Consider the following 19,202-nt stretch of genomic DNA (forward strand, 5'->3'; position numbering starts at 1 on the left):
TGACTCTTGCTCTTCATCCTCCTCCTTGGAACCTTCATCTTCCTGTCGATTCTTAGCTTCATCATTCACTTTTATTATTGTATAGCATAATAATGAACACACACACACCTGCTGTTTATTCCATATTGCACTTTATTCAGCTCTGAGGAAGCAGAGCCGGGCTGGGCTCAGACCTCGTCACAGATCAATTCTTATTGCTTTCAGGTTTCCGCTCCACACACACACGCACACACACACGCACTTTCTGACACACGTCAAGTTTTCTTCACGCTCAAAACTTTTGCGTACATGTTTTAAAACGTGTGCTGCACCTCCCGTCCGAAGCTCGTGTGATGGGATGGGCAGCAACGACAAGAAAGACTGACCCAACCCGTCACGGAGGCGTGAAGTTTCGATCCACGTTAAGGTCAAACGTGAGAACAAAGACTAAAAATACAGATAATGCACGACCTGCAGGCTACTTCATAAACGACGTGTATCGACTGTTACACATAATTGCATGGCAATGCGGTTGGATCAGGTGGTTCGGGTGTAAGTAGATGACATGTTAGGTCTATGGCACGGACAAGATGACGTTAGCATGTTAGCATCTCTTTTAAAAAGCTACCAGGTGATTTCGTAGCACAAAGATAACTTAAAGCTTCATTTCTGCATGATTCCACACATTCATACCTCAAGACCAGGACTGTGGAAGTCGCTTGTTCCCCTTGCCTGTACAAAAACCTTTTTAGCGTCTTTCAGCGATTTGTTTTGGTTTTCAAGGCTAAAACCTAACAGCATGTTTGCAGTTCCATCACCAATCGCTTTCCAACCCACATGTAGGAGATGTTAATACATGACTCCAGAGGAGCCAGGATCACTGATGGCTCTGTCTATTTGCTGGACATTTGAATGGTCAAAATCGTTTATCCACTAAATCTCGTTTAATTGCATTTTACTTTCATCGACTTCAACAAACGTGGAGTGCAAAATCTTCTTGAAATGTTTTCTTTTACATTAATGAATACAGTATACATGAACGGATGCATGACGCTGGAACTTAAGTTAGCAACTAGCCAGTTAGCGTACAAGACAGTCAACAATTCCTCATCCACAATTAATCTGCGATGTTTGAGGTCCAAAAAGTCATTTAAACATTTTTATTTGACTTACAGTCTCAACTTTTAGAAGAAGGCCTCAGCTTTTGGTTCTAACACTGGTAGGTTTGAGAAGTAATTTTAAAAATTTAATTCCTTTAACTATGCGAAGGCTTCATAACAATGAAATGCGTGTGTGTGTGCATCCATACAGTACAGCGGTTCTTTCCAGCATGTGGACACATCTATTGTTAATAAAAAAACAACAAAGGATAGACATATAGAGATTGACGTAGCATTAGCAGCTTGGTAAATTTGTTTTTATCTTATTCACTCAAAAAGATGGTTGGATGATTCGGAAACTACTTTTCTCATATCGGTTGAACACATCCCATCACGGCTGAACGGTGGAACCATGTGAAGCGTAGCGTTTGTGCTTAAAAGAAAAGGATCCGTGAGTCTACCTCTCTACGCATTGTGTGATTGCATTAGCGGATTAGGATGAAGACGATGATGATGAAATCATCCCACAAGTTCTTTGATGTGTCGCCTCATTAGTAGCGATATATTTATTATTATTATTATTATCACAGTACCCTTATCTATTTTGGCAGGTTTTATTGTGCCGCCAAGAAGCAGTCAAAAATCACATGAGTTGAAAAAAAAGAATAAAAAATAAAATCTGATTTGCCGTCTATCGTGGATATAGATTACTGTTTGGTCAATACCAATAATGCCTATTTTTTCCTACTATAAATGGCCTGTAGGGGGCAGTATGACGCCAGCTACAGGCACTCCCAAACATCAACCGCAGCGCATCAGTGCACGTGTCGTCAAACACACACACACCCTTCAAGGAAAAGACACTTCATTTTCACAAAATAGATAAAGATGACAAACTGGTCACATGACTGGGATGAAGCGCACCAGGACCCGCGATGGGATGCGGCAGAGACGTTAGTGGTCCATGATACGCAGGTTGCCGGATACGATTTTGTTTTCCAACATGGAACCGGCGGGAATATCGATCCGATCTCCGTGGTTGGCGATGATGATGACTGTGCCCTGGAAGCAGGAGACGCAGGGTTCAGACTGTCATCGAAATAACAGGAAGCCATAAATCAGCCCGCGCCACCTGTCAGCGGGGACCAGACTGGGAGGCTGAGAGCCGCTGTAATATTCTATTAGGTCCTTGTTGGAACAGAGATGCTGAGCAGAGCGGTTATTTTAAGCTCAGAGGCTGAATGTGAAGTCGATCGGGAGGACGGATGGTAACGGAACAACGTTCACGCCCCGCTTATCAGCGCCGAGTGCAAATTACTGGCATTCTTTCCAACAATGGTTAAAGCAGGAAGGTCAAGAAAATATGAAGCTCAAACGTCTCAAAACACATGAATGAATGAGGAAACAAAGACGAGCTGCGTGTCGGACGTCTCTCTGTCTTCATTTGTGCCATCAACTTTGTGACCATTTCAAACCTTTTTTTCGCATTTACCTTGAGTGAAACGTTTTTCCCAAAGGTGACGTCTCCGGACACCGTCAGGTGGTCGAGCTCCAGGATGTCTGGAATGCTCTCGAAGCGGGTCAGGTACTCCTGAACCTGGACAAAATGTAAGATCTGTTATTTTGGCGATCCCAAAGAACTTCAAACGAACATGAAGACGCGTGTGCTCATCACCTTGGTGAAGGAGCTGCCCAGTTTGACGTGTGGCGTGGTGGGGAACTCCCTCTTTGGACTCATGGTGAGGCAGCCGGCCTCCAGGCTGTACAGGTTGGACATCACCAGCAGCAGGTCGGACGTAGTTTTGACGGGCAGGAAGCGGCTGCGGGGCACGTTGATGCCCAGGGCGTTCTCGAAGCATTTGATGGCGGCGCCGACCGCCGTCTCCAGCTGGATGACGTTCTGCCCGCCGTCGAGCGTCTGACATCGATCAGAAGACGAGAGCAGGCGAGAAAATTAACTTTGATTCCTTTCTTGGCACCGCATACGCAAGAAGTTTCCACGATTAAAGCTCTGATGTCAGAGGATTCGTTTTTTCTGTTCGTCTGTCGGCTTGAATCAAACGCAAGGAACCAAAATAATCCACAACAAAACACAACAAATTTATTTTTAACGATGTTTTTTGGCCTCCTGCTGGAATCCAACCTGAGCGTCTGAGGCGAGGACTCAGCCTTGATGCATTTATAGGAGCTACAGGGGGTGGGGTTTCCATGGCAACTGTGCCAACTAAGCTTCATTTTACAAATTTAATATTGCAAAAAAAAAAAAGATAAATCATTGAAGCGTCCATCACAGTCGACTGGAAGCTGATCGCGTGTGTGTGTGTGTGTGTGTGGGGGGGGGGGGGTTGGCTGGTTTTTCGAGATGCCAAACGAACACTCTGTTACCCCCACCCACCCACTGCTCGGGAAATGGAGTCCGCATTGTGCAGAACTCTGCAGGAGTGGCACGACCCGGGCAACCTGACCTGGATTGTGCAGTTGGCATGCTGGGGTTGGGGGGGTGAGGGGGACCTAAAGCCCATAATAGCCCCGTATGTCATCTGACACACGATGCACCTGAATGATGATGACATCAGAGCTCTGAAATAGCTCCGACTTGTGGGGGTCAGCCCAGCCGCTTTTGGGGGTGGAGGATGTTCTAGCTGTTCTATTAAGGCGGCAGGGTCTTTTTTAACACACGTTATAACACATCTTATGACACGTAGTGTAACTGTAAGAAATAAATACACACCTGCCGACACAGAACTCAGGAATGAGGCTGGGTTCTGGCAGCCGGTCGGTCGTACTGGTTGCTGATTTGAATACCCCGAGGCGACGCTTCTTCACGGGCGCAGCGTGCGAATGAGCACGACTACAAACATTAAGTTACATTTGTTTGCCACCGCGCTTTTAATAGGAGCTCCGGAGAGCCACAAAAGAACACATGTGGAGGCTGGAATTCACGCTTCAACAAATCAACCCAAAAGAACAAAACACGACTGACTGTGGAATGAAGAATGCTCAGATGCAGCCTTCTCGCTACTCTTTTTAATCTCGACGATGACTCTGCTTCTTTCAGGGGGTGAGCGCGGGACAAAAAACGCTGCATCTGCATCCCCTTCTCATCCTTTGTACGTAAAAACCTCCCGTGACAGAAGAGAAAGAAGCTTTCTCCACCCTCACGTCCTGCAGAGGTTTAAAATGCGGGTCTGCTCTGCACGAGTGAAGGATTCTGGGCCAGCTATGATTAATTCAGTGGTCTGTGTGGATGGTGGTGCTGCAGATCCAGTGTGTGTTCTAATGGGAACTGAACTGACAGACGATACCGTTCTAGGGGGGGGGTAAACCGGATCACCTGAGCGCCTCTCTGCTCACATCCTGGTCCTGGTTCTTCCTGGAATCGCTCTCCTTTGTGCTTCAGGCTCATAAATGCGTGACCCGAATAGAGCTGCACAAAGCTTCAGCGTCGTAACGTGAGATTCTCATTTTTCACGACTGACGCACAAAAAATAAAGAGCTCAAATACCTGCCTACGTGTAATCCGTTTTAACATCGACAGGTCGTTTTATAGTTAACACCCCTCCCCTGACTCTTCCAGTCTCTTCGCTCACCTTAGGATTGACGATGATCTCCATGTCCATGGCTTTCTGCTCCTGCAGCCTCTTGATGGCGGCCAGAGAGATCCACAGGTTGTTGGTGTTGAAGATCTTGAACTTGGAAACCGATTTGAACTCGTCCACGTGGGCTTTGGGGACCTGGGCGATCTCCAGGAGACGGAGTTTCCCGTCGTACTGGATGAGCGTCCCGCCCTGAGAAGACAGGAGTCAAATAATTTGATGACCGATGGTCTAAATCAGTGTAACTAAATGTGAAGTAAAATAAAATGTAACTACTCCTTAATGTTAAATAACTCTAAATTTATGACTTATTCAAGTTACAAACATTAGTTACACAGAAAAATATGTTTGATTCTGTTATAACATAAACCTTTTTTAATTTATCGGGTTATGAAACCCAAATGACTCCATCAATCAAGGACCAAAGTCCGGACATTAAAGTCCGGACATTAAAGTTTTTATCAGTTAAAATGGGCTTTATGCATTGTGGGAAATGTAGTTTTGGTCAAAGAACCCTTTTGAACTATTTATTTTTAGACACTCTGACCTCATAAAATGATGTGGTGGGTCACGTTTGGCCCCCGGGCCTTGAGTTTGACACATTCGGTTTAGATGTACCAAAATAAAACACATTTTCACGGTGAAACACATGGAGAAGACTCCTCCCCTTCCTCGTACCTTGACGTCGGCGCGCGTCTTGTCCGTCACCTCCATGATGAACTCGCAGCGCTTCCCATTGGGCTGCTGGACCAGGTGCTGCAGGATGTGGAGGTCCACTGTGGCCCCCAGGTTGTCAATGTTGGACACGAAGATGTACTCCTTGCCTTGAGCGATGAGCTGATCCAAGAGGCCCGAGTTGTAGAAGCTGGCGTAAATGTCTCCGTGGCCCGGGGGGTACCAGCCCTCCGTGTTCTGACCGTTCATGGTCAAGTTTGTGGAAACAGGAAGGAGGGATTCTTTGTTGATGCGAGGGTACCTGCACAGGGAAGCAAAACCCTCCATCAGGCTTCATGTTCGTTCTAAGTTACCGATATTTCCAGACTGAAGAGAACTCCATGTCGTTGTTTGTCATTTGACATGTTGGCTCCCCCCCCCAACCCGGTTTTACCTGCAGCTTTGTGAAGCACTGAAAGCACGGAACAAACCACGAGTTTCTTTTTGAAAGTGTTCTGTCCTCATTCACTCCAGTTCCTGTTCGGCTTTCTTATCTCAAGACGGTGTGTGTGTGTGTGTGTGTGTGTGTGTGTGTGTGTGTGTGTGTGTGTGTGTGTGTGTGTGCGCGTGGGGTTGGTAGCTGCTGAATGCTGAAGGTTTTGAAGGTTTGCTACGTTCACATCACTGCAGGACTTCAAACAAACGTCGTTGGATTTTTCCAAAGTAGAAAAGGTCGGAACCACATCGACCCATCAAAGGGCTTCTGGGAAGGATCTGCGTCAGGTTGAGTTAATAACCCCCCCCCCCCCCAATGTAAGCGGGAACAGCGCTGATGGGAAGCCAGCAGCACCGTTCCTCGGGTTTAGGATGTGTTTAACGCCGCTGAGGAGGTCAGGTGAGAGGAGCTTCAAAGCGGAGGAGCTGGAGGTCATTTACGGGGGGGGGGTCCAGCTGACGCTTCAAGGATGAGTGGTAAGAGCTCCCAGATTCAAATGTTTCATGTCGTTTCAGCTTCCTGAGGACATTTTGTTATGTTCACAGACACATTTTTCCTCATATTCTAATTTATTAACCGCCTTTTACTGTGACTGTAAATCCTCCTGACAAAAATACCTTTGAAAAATCAGTTTCTGTGTTGAAACGGCTCATTTTATTACCTTATTCAGATGGATTAACTTTTTTTTTTTTTTAGCCTGTTAGGATTTGTAAGATAAATTTGAAATAAACGGGGCAATTTTTCCTTTTAACTGGGCTGAAAATTTAATTTAATCTGGTCATTACTTTGGCAGGAAGTCAGTTTTGTTTGTCTGAAGCGGTTGGATGAACAGGTAGTGTGACGAGTGGTGAATTCAATATCCTAATGAAGTTGTTTCGTCCTCGACCGCAGATTCGTCTTTGTGCTGCTGCTGCCTGACATTGCAACAACTTTCTCTACAGAGATAAAAAGTAAATAAAATCCTTGAGTATTAAAGAGTAAATCTACTCTATTAATCCCTCATACACACACACACACACACACACACAAACACAGGACTCCCATCATCACCGCCGCTGCCGCTGTTTTTAGCACACAGAAAACACAAGTGCTCTAAATAATTCAAGGATGATGGTAAAAACCAGGTTCCACTTCCACGGACAAGTGAGAGACGCCAGAGTCTTAAATATTAATGAACTTCCTTCCAGACATTATGGGACATTTCCTGTTTGATGCGTTTAAATACGGTAGCGTGGGACCGTCAGCCGGCTGCTGGGGCACCAAATAACGACCCATTCATTACGAGACGGAGCGGAGTTCAGTTGGCCACTGTGGATTGTAGCACACACACACACACACACACACACACACACACACACACACACACACGTATGCAACAATGGCTGACAGTTTGTGTGTGTGTGCTCGTCTCACCTGCTCTGGTTGAAGGTGTGTATCTTGACGCGATGGTGTGTGTACTTCTGCAGGATCTTCTTGGTGTCTTCGTCCGTGTTGAAGGAGTTCATGAGGACGAGTGGCACGTCCGTGTTGTAGGTCTTGTTTAAATGCTGCGGGATATTTAAAGACAATGCATGAGTAAAATAGAAGCAGCTCCTTCTTTAGTGTGTGTGTGTGAATGTGTGTAATTGTGTGTGTGTGTGTTTAGGGTTAGGGTAATCTGATTACACCTTAGGAGGAAATGGAGAGCGGTCTGCTGGAGGGAAAGAAGCTTGAAATGCAAATATTAGACAAACACACGTAAACTCATTTAGAAGACGTTGCAAACACACACACACACACACACACACACACACACTCACACAGCGCTGCTTGTGTCGCTGGTGGAACGTAAATCAAGTTTAACCCAAACATAAATAACTCAAATGATTTTTTTCTTTTCCATACAAAACACAACATTCATAAACTCCTAAAACACACAGCTCCTCAGTTCCCTTTCCCACCCTTCAGACCCACCCTCCTGCACACAAATCCTCTTTCACTGCCCCCCCTCCCCCACAACCCCCTATCCACCCCCCCTCCCTCCCCTTCAGGTATCACACTGAATTCCTTTCAAAAGACCGTTAAATGAAAAAGTTAACCTCTGAAAGCTACGGGCCTTAAAATGATCCTCATGACTTTTCTATGGGGAGTTAGCTTGTCACCCCCCCACCCATACACCACCACCACCAGCAACACTTCAACTAACTCAAGAATCTGTATTAAAAGCAAACATCTCGTCAGACTTTAGACGTCACGCTGCACCAAGCAGGTGTTTGCACCGCATCGATCACCCCACCCATCTTAACGTCACCTACGTTAGGGTGGGTGGGGTCGGGTGGACGTCAGTCCCACTCCTCTGTGTACACTGCACCTCTGAGTCAGGCAGCATCTGAACCTGTTGGTCCTGTATAAATCCTGCAGCTAAAGGAACCGCTGAGGTCAAACTCCGGAGCAGAATTCGCGACTCAGTAACGGTTCTTTGTGACTTCCTGTCTCCACCTCGATCTGCTGCACGGTCAGGTCCAGGAAGGTGTTCTCGTTCCGGACGCTGATCAGACTCTTGGGGCCCTTGCACCCCATGCTGGTGCCCAGACCCCCGTTCAGCTTCACCACCACCAGCTTGTTCAGGCTGTCGGCCACGTTGTCTGGGAGACCCCGAGCGGCGATCCTGTCGTAGGGCTGGATCTGGAGGAGAGGAGGAGACGGAGGAGATTAAAAAAAAAGAAGTTTATTATGATTATTATGAAATTATGACGATTATGAAATCTGGTTTTATCACACATAACCAGAATCTCGTCTCTGATCGCGAACAGTACAAGATTCGAAAGTAACGTGGCGTCACACACACGCGACAGGATTTCATTAAAAGATCCTGGCGTCGGATGTTGCGATGGATCCGCGATCTTCCGATAAAAGGGAACTAAATATCTGATGATGTTGGCGGAGCGGTCGGCCTGCTTCTCAGGGAGAAGTGCAGAGGAAATGGTGAGGAAGACGAGGTCAACACGGGTGGAGCCTCTTTCAGCGGTCGGTTTCAGCCGTCCTCTCCACAACATTTGCATTGAAGACTAAAACGTTTACCGTTGCTCACCGGCTGCTGATGGACCCGTCTCTCTCACCTGATTTGAACTCAAGACAATTTAAACGTCCAATCCGGACCCTGTTCTAATTTTGCCAGGTTTCTCCTCCCACATCATTTTAAAATGTTTTTCTATTTTATTTAATTATTTGCATTTTATTTTTATTCACGGTAGTAACAGTTCTCGACGAAAACACGCTGCTATCCTGCTGCTGTTCCTCCTCCTGACTTTCTTTCTGCTTGAACGACTCCAGGAATGTTTTGCCGACTTTACAACAATCAAGGCAGCAAATCCCCACCAGATGTTGGACAGCTTTTTGCTGTTAGCCTGCATTTACGAAAAAAAAAAGAAAAATCCTCGGTGATCATGTGTGTAATGAGCGTGTCGTAGGACATGAAGAGGCCGCGGGTCCTCCTTTGACCTTTCCTGCTGGTAGAGGGCAACAGGGCAGCCCTTCCCCCCATTAGGGTGATTCCTCACCCCCAATACCTGACAGGGTGGGGGAGGCCAGGGGTTACAAACACAAACTCAAAACAGCTGCCGCGAACAATCCATCCTTCATTGGGGGGGTGGGTCGCGGTGGTGACATTCCTCACAGTTGAAAGTTTTAAAACGTGTTGCGCCACTTGCAGGAAAATGGGTCAAATTCAATCCCCAGAGAAAAGATAATGACGGCAAAATGAAGGAGAACAACGAGATCTTGGATCTCCATCCTGCCCCTGCACCCCCGGCCGCGTTTAAACAGAAACTCTGCTCCCAGATGTTTTCGTTCCGCTTCCCGTGAAATGCAGACGGAGACGACCGGCTTCATTCTTCCTGCGCGAGAAAACGTCACTAAAGAGACGGCATCGCAAAGACAACAGACGTGTTGATGGCGGCGCTTCAATAAAACCACAGGAGCTGAACGGCACATCGACCCCCCTGCAGAGGGCTGTTTGTCTTTGGCGGACGTGTGTGTCCTGCAGTGAGTGATTGTCTCTTTACAGATGTGATGTCCTGTAGTGTCACTCAGCATCTGCTGGTTTTATTACGCTGATAAGAAGAACTCTACATAAGGGATTAAAATGATTCATGCTTTTGAATTTCTGTTCAAATCCGTCTGCGTGTTTGTCTCCATCTTCAGTCTTTCTGCAAACAAAGTAAAGTTTGATGCACAAGTTCACGCGCGTCCGTGCTCTGCAGCTCCTCTGGTATGTTATCCATCTTACTCTCCATCAGCAGTTGGAGCACGATTCCTCGTCTCTGATGCTTCCACCTCAGACATCAGTGTGTTACCTAACAACCACTGTTTTGGATCTTTTTCTTCAGGAGAATGACTGAGCTGTGAGCTGCAAGGCGGATGATTCCCAACATGCCTCAAGTTTTTAGTAGACGTCTACGAGTATGGAGGAAGCGCTCCGGCTTCACCTTCAGACAACAGCGACGTACAAATCTTAGTGGAAATGGAAAAGGTTCTGTTCCTTAGTCAACAGAACAAGGATATGAAGTCTATGAAGGACAAAGGAGGGAAGTCAAGCACTCCCTTGACAGGTTGGGTTAGTAAATGAGCGTCACAAAACACTGTGATTGCTAAATTCCTGCTGCACTAGTGTGAAGGGATGTGGGAGAGCAACATTCCTGACATTGTTGTGAAATTCTAACTGATTTTGTGTTACAAAATGTGTTACAACGACTACACGAGGAGACGCTGATTATTTTTCTACCTAATCTAAAAACTACAATATCGAAGAAAGATATGAACACACAGGATGAACATCGATGCACTCGAAGGTCCCAGAACGACACTATCCTGTTTGTTCAGAGGGATGAACCGGGATTTACCGACTCTGAAACTCCTACAGTCTGAGCCTCACAATAAATAACTGATTAGAAATAATTCAATTTATTAACATCACATTAGTTAAACACACACACACACACACACACAACCCGACCTTTGAAAAAGAAAAATATTAAAAATAACTGCAGTTTGTTTTCGGATCACACAATGACTTCATGTCACTTCCACTGGCTGACAACAAACGGCTCCAGGCTGCTCTATAAAAATCTAAAAAAAAACACACCATGATAATAATATTAATATACTACTAACTACCATTAATATCGATTTCCCCAAAATAGATGTCAGACTGGCCTCGTGTCAAATGAAGTCACGTCAGCCAGCCGTCGTCTGTCGTTTAGCGACGATTTTATGATTTCCATGAAAGCCCTGAATTGTTTTCTGTCCAGATATAAATTCCTTTCATTGGCGAGTGAAATCCATTTTAACAAGTCTGAATCTGCATGATCATCTGTACCCGTCTGTTATTCACTCACGCCCAACAAATCCGACCACAGCGGAAAAGGGTTGAGGTTTTCCCCTGCGTGGGAACTTAAAATCTTTCTGAATGACTTATTATTTTGTTCAGGAATTTACATCCGTTCTTGGATCCACCTGAAAGTAAAACCGAACCGTTAACTCGTCCTCAGACGCCCTCACAGACCAGAGTTCACTGAAATCCATCGACCTCTTGAGAAATCACATCTGTGATCACACGATCACTCATTGGTTGAAGTCATGGCGGGGAGTGGGGGCGGGACATCCTCTCCTCTTCTCCGGTTGCAGCGGCGATTGAGCAATCTGGATGAAATATCATACAGTAAAAAAAGAAGAAGAAAAAAAGGCTTTTCTGTTCTGTGTCTTATTTCTTTAACTCAACGGCGATGAAACGCTGCCAAGGAACACCTCATTACCCTCTTCTTCACAAACGCTCAGCATGTCACCTCATCTCATTACTGAGTCGCTGTCGCTCTCCATTTCCCTTAACGCTCCCTGTTTTTGATCATTCTTCTCAAAAAACTCTAATCCCCTCTGCCTCCATCTGTCTTTACGTAACTCTCAACTTCACTGTAAAGCATCCTGACTCATCTTTTCCTGCTCCTCCCTTCAACTCTCCCTGGATTCACATAAATGAATGAGGCGATTGCAGTTAGTCTTAGGTTACGCAGTCCAGAGGCAAATTTCATAGAAAATGGAACCAGATATCAAAACCAGGATGTGTGTGGTTTTTTTTTAACAGGAAGTTAAAAAATACTGGGAAACACCGCCTATTTATCATGTTAATCATGCGATCGGCTAGAATTCATACTTTCATCCCTTTTCCCGTTATTGTGTCTGCAACCTGATCTTTGACCTTTACCGTTCGTAGCGTCAGAGTGGTGAGTTCTTCAGTGAGTCACGCCATCACAACAAATAATACAAAATGAACCTTTAACACACAGGCAGCTGTGGTCAGATGGTGAACATGAACTGTGAGTTTAAAGACAAAAACCAGCTTGGATTACTTTGCCTTATTACTAAACTTCAACCTTTCAATCTCGCACTTTTAAATTCAAACCAGGACAAAAGGAAACCCAGGGTCCAGGAAACTGATATCCTTGCTTCATGGAAAAGTAAGGATATCCTGCGACAACCAACTCAAAGCAAAGAAAAACAAAACAAAAACGATGACTTTACACTTCAGATGGATTTATACATGACACAGCATCACCGAAAGAAAAAGAATCCGGTGGTTTGCCCTGTTCACCGTCAGGAGGATAATGAAGCTCTGTTTAGGACTATTAAGTAGTTGCATCACCTTCCGTACACCAAAATTATAGCCACTGTTCCACAATTGAACCCATTATAACTTAATTATGTAGCTCATAAGCTGGAAGTGCTGCTTCATCTCCTTTGTTTCTCATTAAGACGCTCCATTGTACTCAAAACATCCCGGATGTATTAATAACACACTTAATGCCATTCCAGGTCAAGAGGAACCAAACTGTTGCGTACTCTCTGTATATATAGAAACAAACCTTTTATGCCTGTGCTTGAAAATTTTATCGGCATCATCTGAGCCCGTTTTACACCCACACTACCCGGGTTTATCCACTGATCGGACAGATCAAGGGATAAGACATAGAGAGACGTATTTAAACTAACATCGACACAAGTTAGCTGAATGCTTTGCAGTGGTGACATGAAGAAATTGATATTTTTGTAAGACGTAATGGTAGGATGACTCAAAATCAAAAACAAATAATATGTTAACAGGATTAACAGGATTTCCTGGTGCCTCTCGTATTTAAAATAACAAAGCCAACATGGGCTTAAAGTAGTGATCCATTTCAAATACAGGATAGAAATGTTTTCCGTCCCAACACTGACGCACAAATACAGTATTTTCCGCACTATAAGGCGCACCTAAGAGCCTTTAATTTTCTCAAAAACCAGCAGTGCCCTTTATAATCCAGTGTGCCTTTTATATGAAAACTGTTTTTGAAATAGGCCATTCATTTAAGGTGCGGCTTATAATCCAGTGCGCCTTAGTGCGGAAAAATGCAGTACTGTACGATGTCTCAAGTCCTGACAAACTGTTTCTACTCTTTTCCTGTTATCAGCATCTGTATGGAGTGTTTTTTTACTTCTGTGGAAGCAAAAAGGATATAAACTGATTACGTGAAGCAAATGAAAAGAAAATGAAGAAGTGAAACACGGCGGAAAAGTTCTGAAATATGAATGAGCATCAATTGACTGGAGACATCTTGTCTGATAGCAAAGACGAGACAAGAGTTTCATAATGTTTTCATATGAAGGTTTTCCACAGATCAACGCTGCCTGAAGCACTGATGATGCACTAGGCATAGGCGGGTATAATAATAATGTAATGATAATTGAAACACTGCACTGCTAACGTCTCCACCACTGAACGCACGATGACAAAAGTTGTAAAAATACCTCCTCGCATCAGCGTTTAATCACATGATCGGCTGGATTTGAATGTCGTTATCTTGTGTTTGGTTTCTAGGTGCGCAGACTGTTCCTGTTTTACAATGGATGTTAATTATTTCTTGGAAAATTAATGATTGCTCTCACGGCTTAGTCTTCTCCTGATAAGATGTCACTAAAGGCGCCGTGCCTGTTGGGTTTATTCCTACCAAAGTTGGAAACCACATAATATTTACACTCAAAACTACAGAGATGCAATTTTAAAAAAACCCGTACCGAGTATTCTGGAGGTCTTTGTATCTTGATCCACTCGACCGATGGGCCCTTCACCTGCAGGAATCTGTGGAATAGATTCTTGAAGCCCTCAAAGTCTTTCCTGGACACCTGAGGAAAAACAAGGGTATTGTTGTGTTTGTCTTCATTCATCCAGAATTGACAAGTCAATAACACAATTCAGCCTGACAACCTTCACCATTCGCTTCCTCACTGAGGGTAAAAAAAAGAAGAAGTTCTAATTACTTCTAACAGTGGAGCCATTGTCTCATAGATTTCTATAGTTGTCAGTAAAGCTGAGTTTACACAACAGTCTCTCTGAAACACAATCATTTTCTTGTTCATTCCTTCTCTGTATAGTCTCTTCACTCAAGCGCCCTCCACACAAAGTAACGGAGGAATTTAATCTGCCATCACTGCTTTAAAGGAAGTCACACAGGGTTTAAGAAACACTAGAAAGCCGACGCGAGATGTTGGTGAGTTTCAGATTAGGGTAAGATTGAGCAACAAAATTAACTTTCTTTGGGATTTTGGCCCATAAAGATGCCATGAACAATTATCAAATGAACTTATTCACCTTTTCATTCTTGGAGTTGTATTCACTCATCTTCTCATGATATAAAGTTTGGAATTAGGAAAAAAATGTTCTTCAATTTTAAACAAATTCAAACTAAAGACAGTTGTCCTCTTATTTTTGGTCAACTGTCCAACCCTGTTCCACTGAAGCCTAACCATTTACCTCCCCTCTGGAGAAACTGAGAACTTCACAAGCTATTTTGAGTGGATGAAGCAGTTCTTAACTGTAAGAAAGAAAGAACACCTTTAGATTGTCGATGGTCCCTGCCAATAAGAATGTTTGCTCACTCCGTGCTTGTGTGATCGCAAATGGCTTTTCTATCCTGTGTATCTAGCAAAGCATACAAGAATGATGTCTGTCAACACCGGTGAGTGTTCTTATAGGAGCAGCCACACCTGTGTTGTCGGGCCGATTGTTCTGCGCTTTAAATAACGCCATTGTAGCGAACTTTTAGCAGCTGAAGCCACGTCAATGTCTGGAAGAGGTTTTCAGGATTAATTTACAGGATCTGGGATGGGCTGGACATCTCTAGATGACACATATTTGATTATTTAAGGAGAATGTTGACTAAAAATGCATCAACTACTGCGATTCCATGACATATTCTTTGTATATGTTTGCGTAAGCATGGAGGTGGAACCCTGGTTGGCTCTGAGAATTGGTGTCTGTCATGTCTGAGCTCTCCCAGTGTTTGCAAGAGACCCAACCACCCTCAAAATCACAACCAGATGCTCCAAGAGGAGGAGGAGGAGGAGGGGGGTGGAGATGGAGAGAAGAGAAGCGTACCTCTTTCTCAGCGCTGGTGGAAGTGTCCAGCAGTTTCTCCAGCTCGGCGTGCATCAAGCTCTCCAGCTGCTGCCGCATCATTTCCTGGAACTGAGCCATCCCTCTGCCGGCCAACGCTTTACTCAGGCCTGAGCAGGCAAGACAGGAGAAGATGTTTGAATGAAAACATATTCTGCATCCTGGTTTTATTAACTCCAGTAACAGAGTCACAGCACAGAATCTATTACTAAAGGTCTGCTGGTCCTCGAGCGTAATAATGTGGAGCTCTGAATCCAAACCCGTGTGGATTGATCCATTGTTCAATGAGTCCACTAGTATAATATTATCAGTAACTATTTTGATTGTTCGCTAACTGTAAAAGTAATTTTTTTCTCCTGTTCTTGTCTTTAAAAAATCATTGTGGTCTCTGTTAACACAAGTATATCGAGTATCAAATCTAAAACAAAGGTTTGCTTTCAAGCTTGAGCAAACAGGACAATAAAACAGGTTAATTAAAAAAGATTAGGTAGTGCAGTAGTAGTGTGAGTATAGCAGTAAATAAAACTGGGCTCAACTCATTTATATTTTCATCATCTTTTCAACTAGGACATACAATTTTGCTCCTTTACTTACAACATGCAACCCGGCACTATCAGAATATTACCTGAGGTCTAACGAATGAAACAATCTGGTTGTGAATGAATGAAAAAAATGTGACCAAGCTAATCAATTTAGTTTTCTATCAAAACACAAAACAAATTTTTGAGTTACAGAATAGTCATACAGTAATATCAAACAAATAGGAGCCACATAAAATCTAGAGGCTGTCATGTACAGTAATTACACGTCAATGGTTGTTGCCATGAGACAGTATCTGAAAAACGCAGGATGATACTAATTGATCTGCTCTCTTCACAAGTGACGAAAGTCGTTTACTGAAGGTAATATTAAGACAGAGTGAACATCTGCAGCATCGTGTCCTCGGTAGGTCGCTTTCTAGGAGACAAAAATGCATTTTTAGTGTTAATGTTGGTTTTCCTCCCCCAATCCCCCCCCCTTCCCCAACCCCCGGTTCAACAAACAAGATTCCCTTTTTCAGCAAATCCGAGAAGCCCATGGAGCTGCCAAGCTGGACGTCCCCAAAGCATCCAACACCCTTAACAAAGACAGGAAACTAATCTCTAAAAACTGGACGCCGTAAGGAAAACGGAAGGATTTACAGAACGCCTGCATTACATAATCACCAGACGAGCTTTTAAACGAACAAGATTTTTTTTTTTTTGATGCGTCATCTCTGTCAACAAGTTGAAGAAAAAAACTAACAGTAAACTGATTGACCGAGAACGGTTGATTTTAAATCTGAAGATCTGTGATCTGTTATCTTTCAAAATGGAAAAACTAGCTCAATTAACGATGAACAGACAACATTTATCTAAAAAATCCATTTACATGATTGACTTTCAGGACTACAGCTCATAAATAGCTTAGATGAGTGAATAGATTAATCACACCTCTACATAGATTGCTAATCTGACAGTCAACTAACCTTCATTTGGAGTTCCTGAAGGCTTAAAATCAATAGTGATTTAAGGAATCATTAGCACCTTAACAGACACAGTTTTTCTTTTCCTCGTGTGTGAGTGCAGTTACATCTAAGTTACTAATGGGTTAATTACAACTACAGACTGGACAAGATGTACGAAACGTATTAAGACAAAATAAAGGTGTAACAGATGAATTATAACCACAAGAGGAAAGGGAGGGGGGGGAAAAACAATGGATTAACTCCCTTCAATCATTTACAAATACCTATAAATTATTCACTTAATTTCAGACTATTACTAGCTGTTACTAATCAGTCTGGACCATTACAGAAAATGACTCCCTTCAGTCATTTACAAATGTCTATAAATTATTCACTTAATTTAAGATTATTATTAGGCATATTGTTACTAATGAATGAAGTTTTCTAGGTTGAAGGATAAAAAGAAAAACATATTAATCACGTGACAAACATACGGGGGAAATAAAAATCAATTGATTTGATGGTTCATCCACAGCATTGACCTATTGATCCAACAGAACCGAACCCCCCTCCGGATCTCTACCTACCTTCTACATAAACTGCCATGTTTCAGCTGCCACGTGGAAAAGACTTCAACAAAACATTCACTAATATGTCAAACTTTAACGATTAAATATCCCAGAGGTTGAGATTTTTTTTTAAAAAAAGAAAAAAAAAGTTTCCTGGAGGTGAAAGAAAAACGTTCATTCAGACGTGGAGGAAGTGTAAGTAATAGAAACATGTACGCCTGTGTCGGAACACGGTGTCAGTGGACCGCAGCTTGACGTCCCGAACCGTGAAGCTGGTGCCTCTAGACTGGATCCGTCATTCCTGCCTGCAGTTCTCCAACCCCAGTATTTGTGAACCACGTCACTAATCCCAAACCATGACTCCCAACCTCTGGTCATGATTTTCCTTTTGCCTCGCCCACTGCTTTTATTTTTATTACCTTATTGCCAGCGATTTTTAGCCCCTTTTTACAACAGGACGACCAACCTCCTGTAAATTATTAATCGATGAGATGCGTACCACCGAGTTCATCCTCCAGAGCCAGTCTTAAGGGGAACTTCAGGGGCGAGAGGCTGGAGAATGGTGGCTGGGCAGTGGAGGACGGAAGATGTCAGAAACACTGAAAATTCCTACACTCTTTAAAACGTGACGAAAAGTCAAGTGAACGCAACACGAGAGAGAGGAGAAAAAAAAAAAAAGAGAACGTCTTCGGCTAATTTCGTGATGATCAAACGACTACGCAGAAGATAAATTCGAACATCGACATGTTTCGTTTGGGAGATGTGATACTATCAACGGGTAAATACGTTTAAAAAAATTTTTTCTGGTAAATGTAAAGAAACATTCTTACTGTTATGCTAGGATGCTGGCGGAAAAGAAGTCGATGGGTCGGCCTGGTCCTGCTGGTCTGAAGGACCCACGACAATCTCGCGAAGGAGCCCCACAGAACACCCACCACTTTGTCTTGTTTAGGACCGCTTCCCACCTTCACACACCCGGCTCACGTTTCCCTTCGAAACCGCTGAATAAAAATCACAATTAAATCAAATTTTAAGAACTTAAAAAAGGTGACCGCTTTGAGGATATTTTACACTGCTGTGCCTTTTCTGCTAGGGCGAATGAAAACGTAGCAGAAAAGTGTGAACCAATAGGAAAAGCTGTTTCTATGTGACGTCACTTTGACAACCAATAGGCTTCGGGTACGTAACCCATGGTTTCTGAAAATTCCGGTTTGAGATGAAGCGAAATCTTGGTGCGTCTTTTATAATTACCGTTTCAAAGAACGAACAATTCCTCAAACAAAATAAAAAAATAAAATGAGAATCGTCAAACTGACTATGCGTCCGCCATTCCACTAGAAGAAGCAATTTTATACCAATTCATAATGTTCGGATGGTGAATGCAATTGCTACGTTTTCCTCCTCTATTTTTTTAAAGAAATGACGGAACGCTTTTAATTATTAAATATACAACTGAAATATTCGCAAAATATCGCATGATCGTGCCAAAGCTTTTCCCGTTCCTCGTAGAGGTCTGGAAGCCATAACAAATCATGAAATACTGCCACCGTGTGGTCGAGCTCTGTCTCTCCACCTCACCTCATGCGCATCTCAAGCTCCGTTATATCTATTTCTTCTTGAATTTGCAAAACATCTAACACTGCAGAGCATGTTTATTGTTTACATGAATTGAATAATGCATTCATGTCATTCCTAACGTTTCTGACTGCCTGTATATCTATTCCTGCTAATCTGAAGTATATTTAGGAGAACCCAGATTCCCTGTCTGCACCCTCTGGAAAGTCTTGCACTGTATATTCCTTTGGATGTATTTTTAGTAGTACTCTAGTGCAAAATGTTCCCAAAGGGACAAGCGGGTA

At 43.5% G+C, this 19,202-nt stretch overlaps 1 protein-coding gene across 4 annotated transcripts; it reads right to left on the reverse strand.

Moving 5' to 3' along the window:
• Positions 1-112: 112 nt before the first annotated feature.
• ugp2b (UDP-glucose pyrophosphorylase 2b) lies at positions 113-18,432 on the reverse strand. Of its 4 annotated transcripts, none has more exons than XM_068326680.1 (10): positions 18,174-18,432; positions 15,271-15,398; positions 13,911-14,018; positions 8,304-8,489; positions 7,239-7,372; positions 5,354-5,651; positions 4,670-4,867; positions 2,755-2,997; positions 2,572-2,676; positions 113-2,141 (listed from the first exon to the last, which is right to left on the reverse strand). In XM_068326680.1, exons 2-10 carry the CDS (start codon positions 15,367-15,369, stop codon positions 2,034-2,036), a joined length of 1,479 nt encoding a protein of 492 aa, XP_068182781.1. In that variant the 5' UTR covers positions 15,370-15,398; positions 18,174-18,432; the 3' UTR covers positions 113-2,033. The 4 variants fall into 4 exon arrangements, with proteins under 4 accessions (XP_068182781.1, XP_068182782.1, XP_068182783.1 ...); XM_068326681.1 differs by lacking the exon at positions 18,174-18,432 and adding an exon at positions 17,843-17,980; XM_068326682.1 differs by lacking the exon at positions 18,174-18,432 and adding an exon at positions 17,763-17,782.
• Positions 18,433-19,202: the final 770 nt, after the last annotated feature.

Source organism: Antennarius striatus, chromosome 11 (genome assembly GCF_040054535.1).
Source record: "Antennarius striatus isolate MH-2024 chromosome 11, ASM4005453v1, whole genome shotgun sequence".
Lineage (NCBI taxonomy): Eukaryota > Metazoa > Chordata > Actinopteri > Lophiiformes > Antennariidae > Antennarius > Antennarius striatus.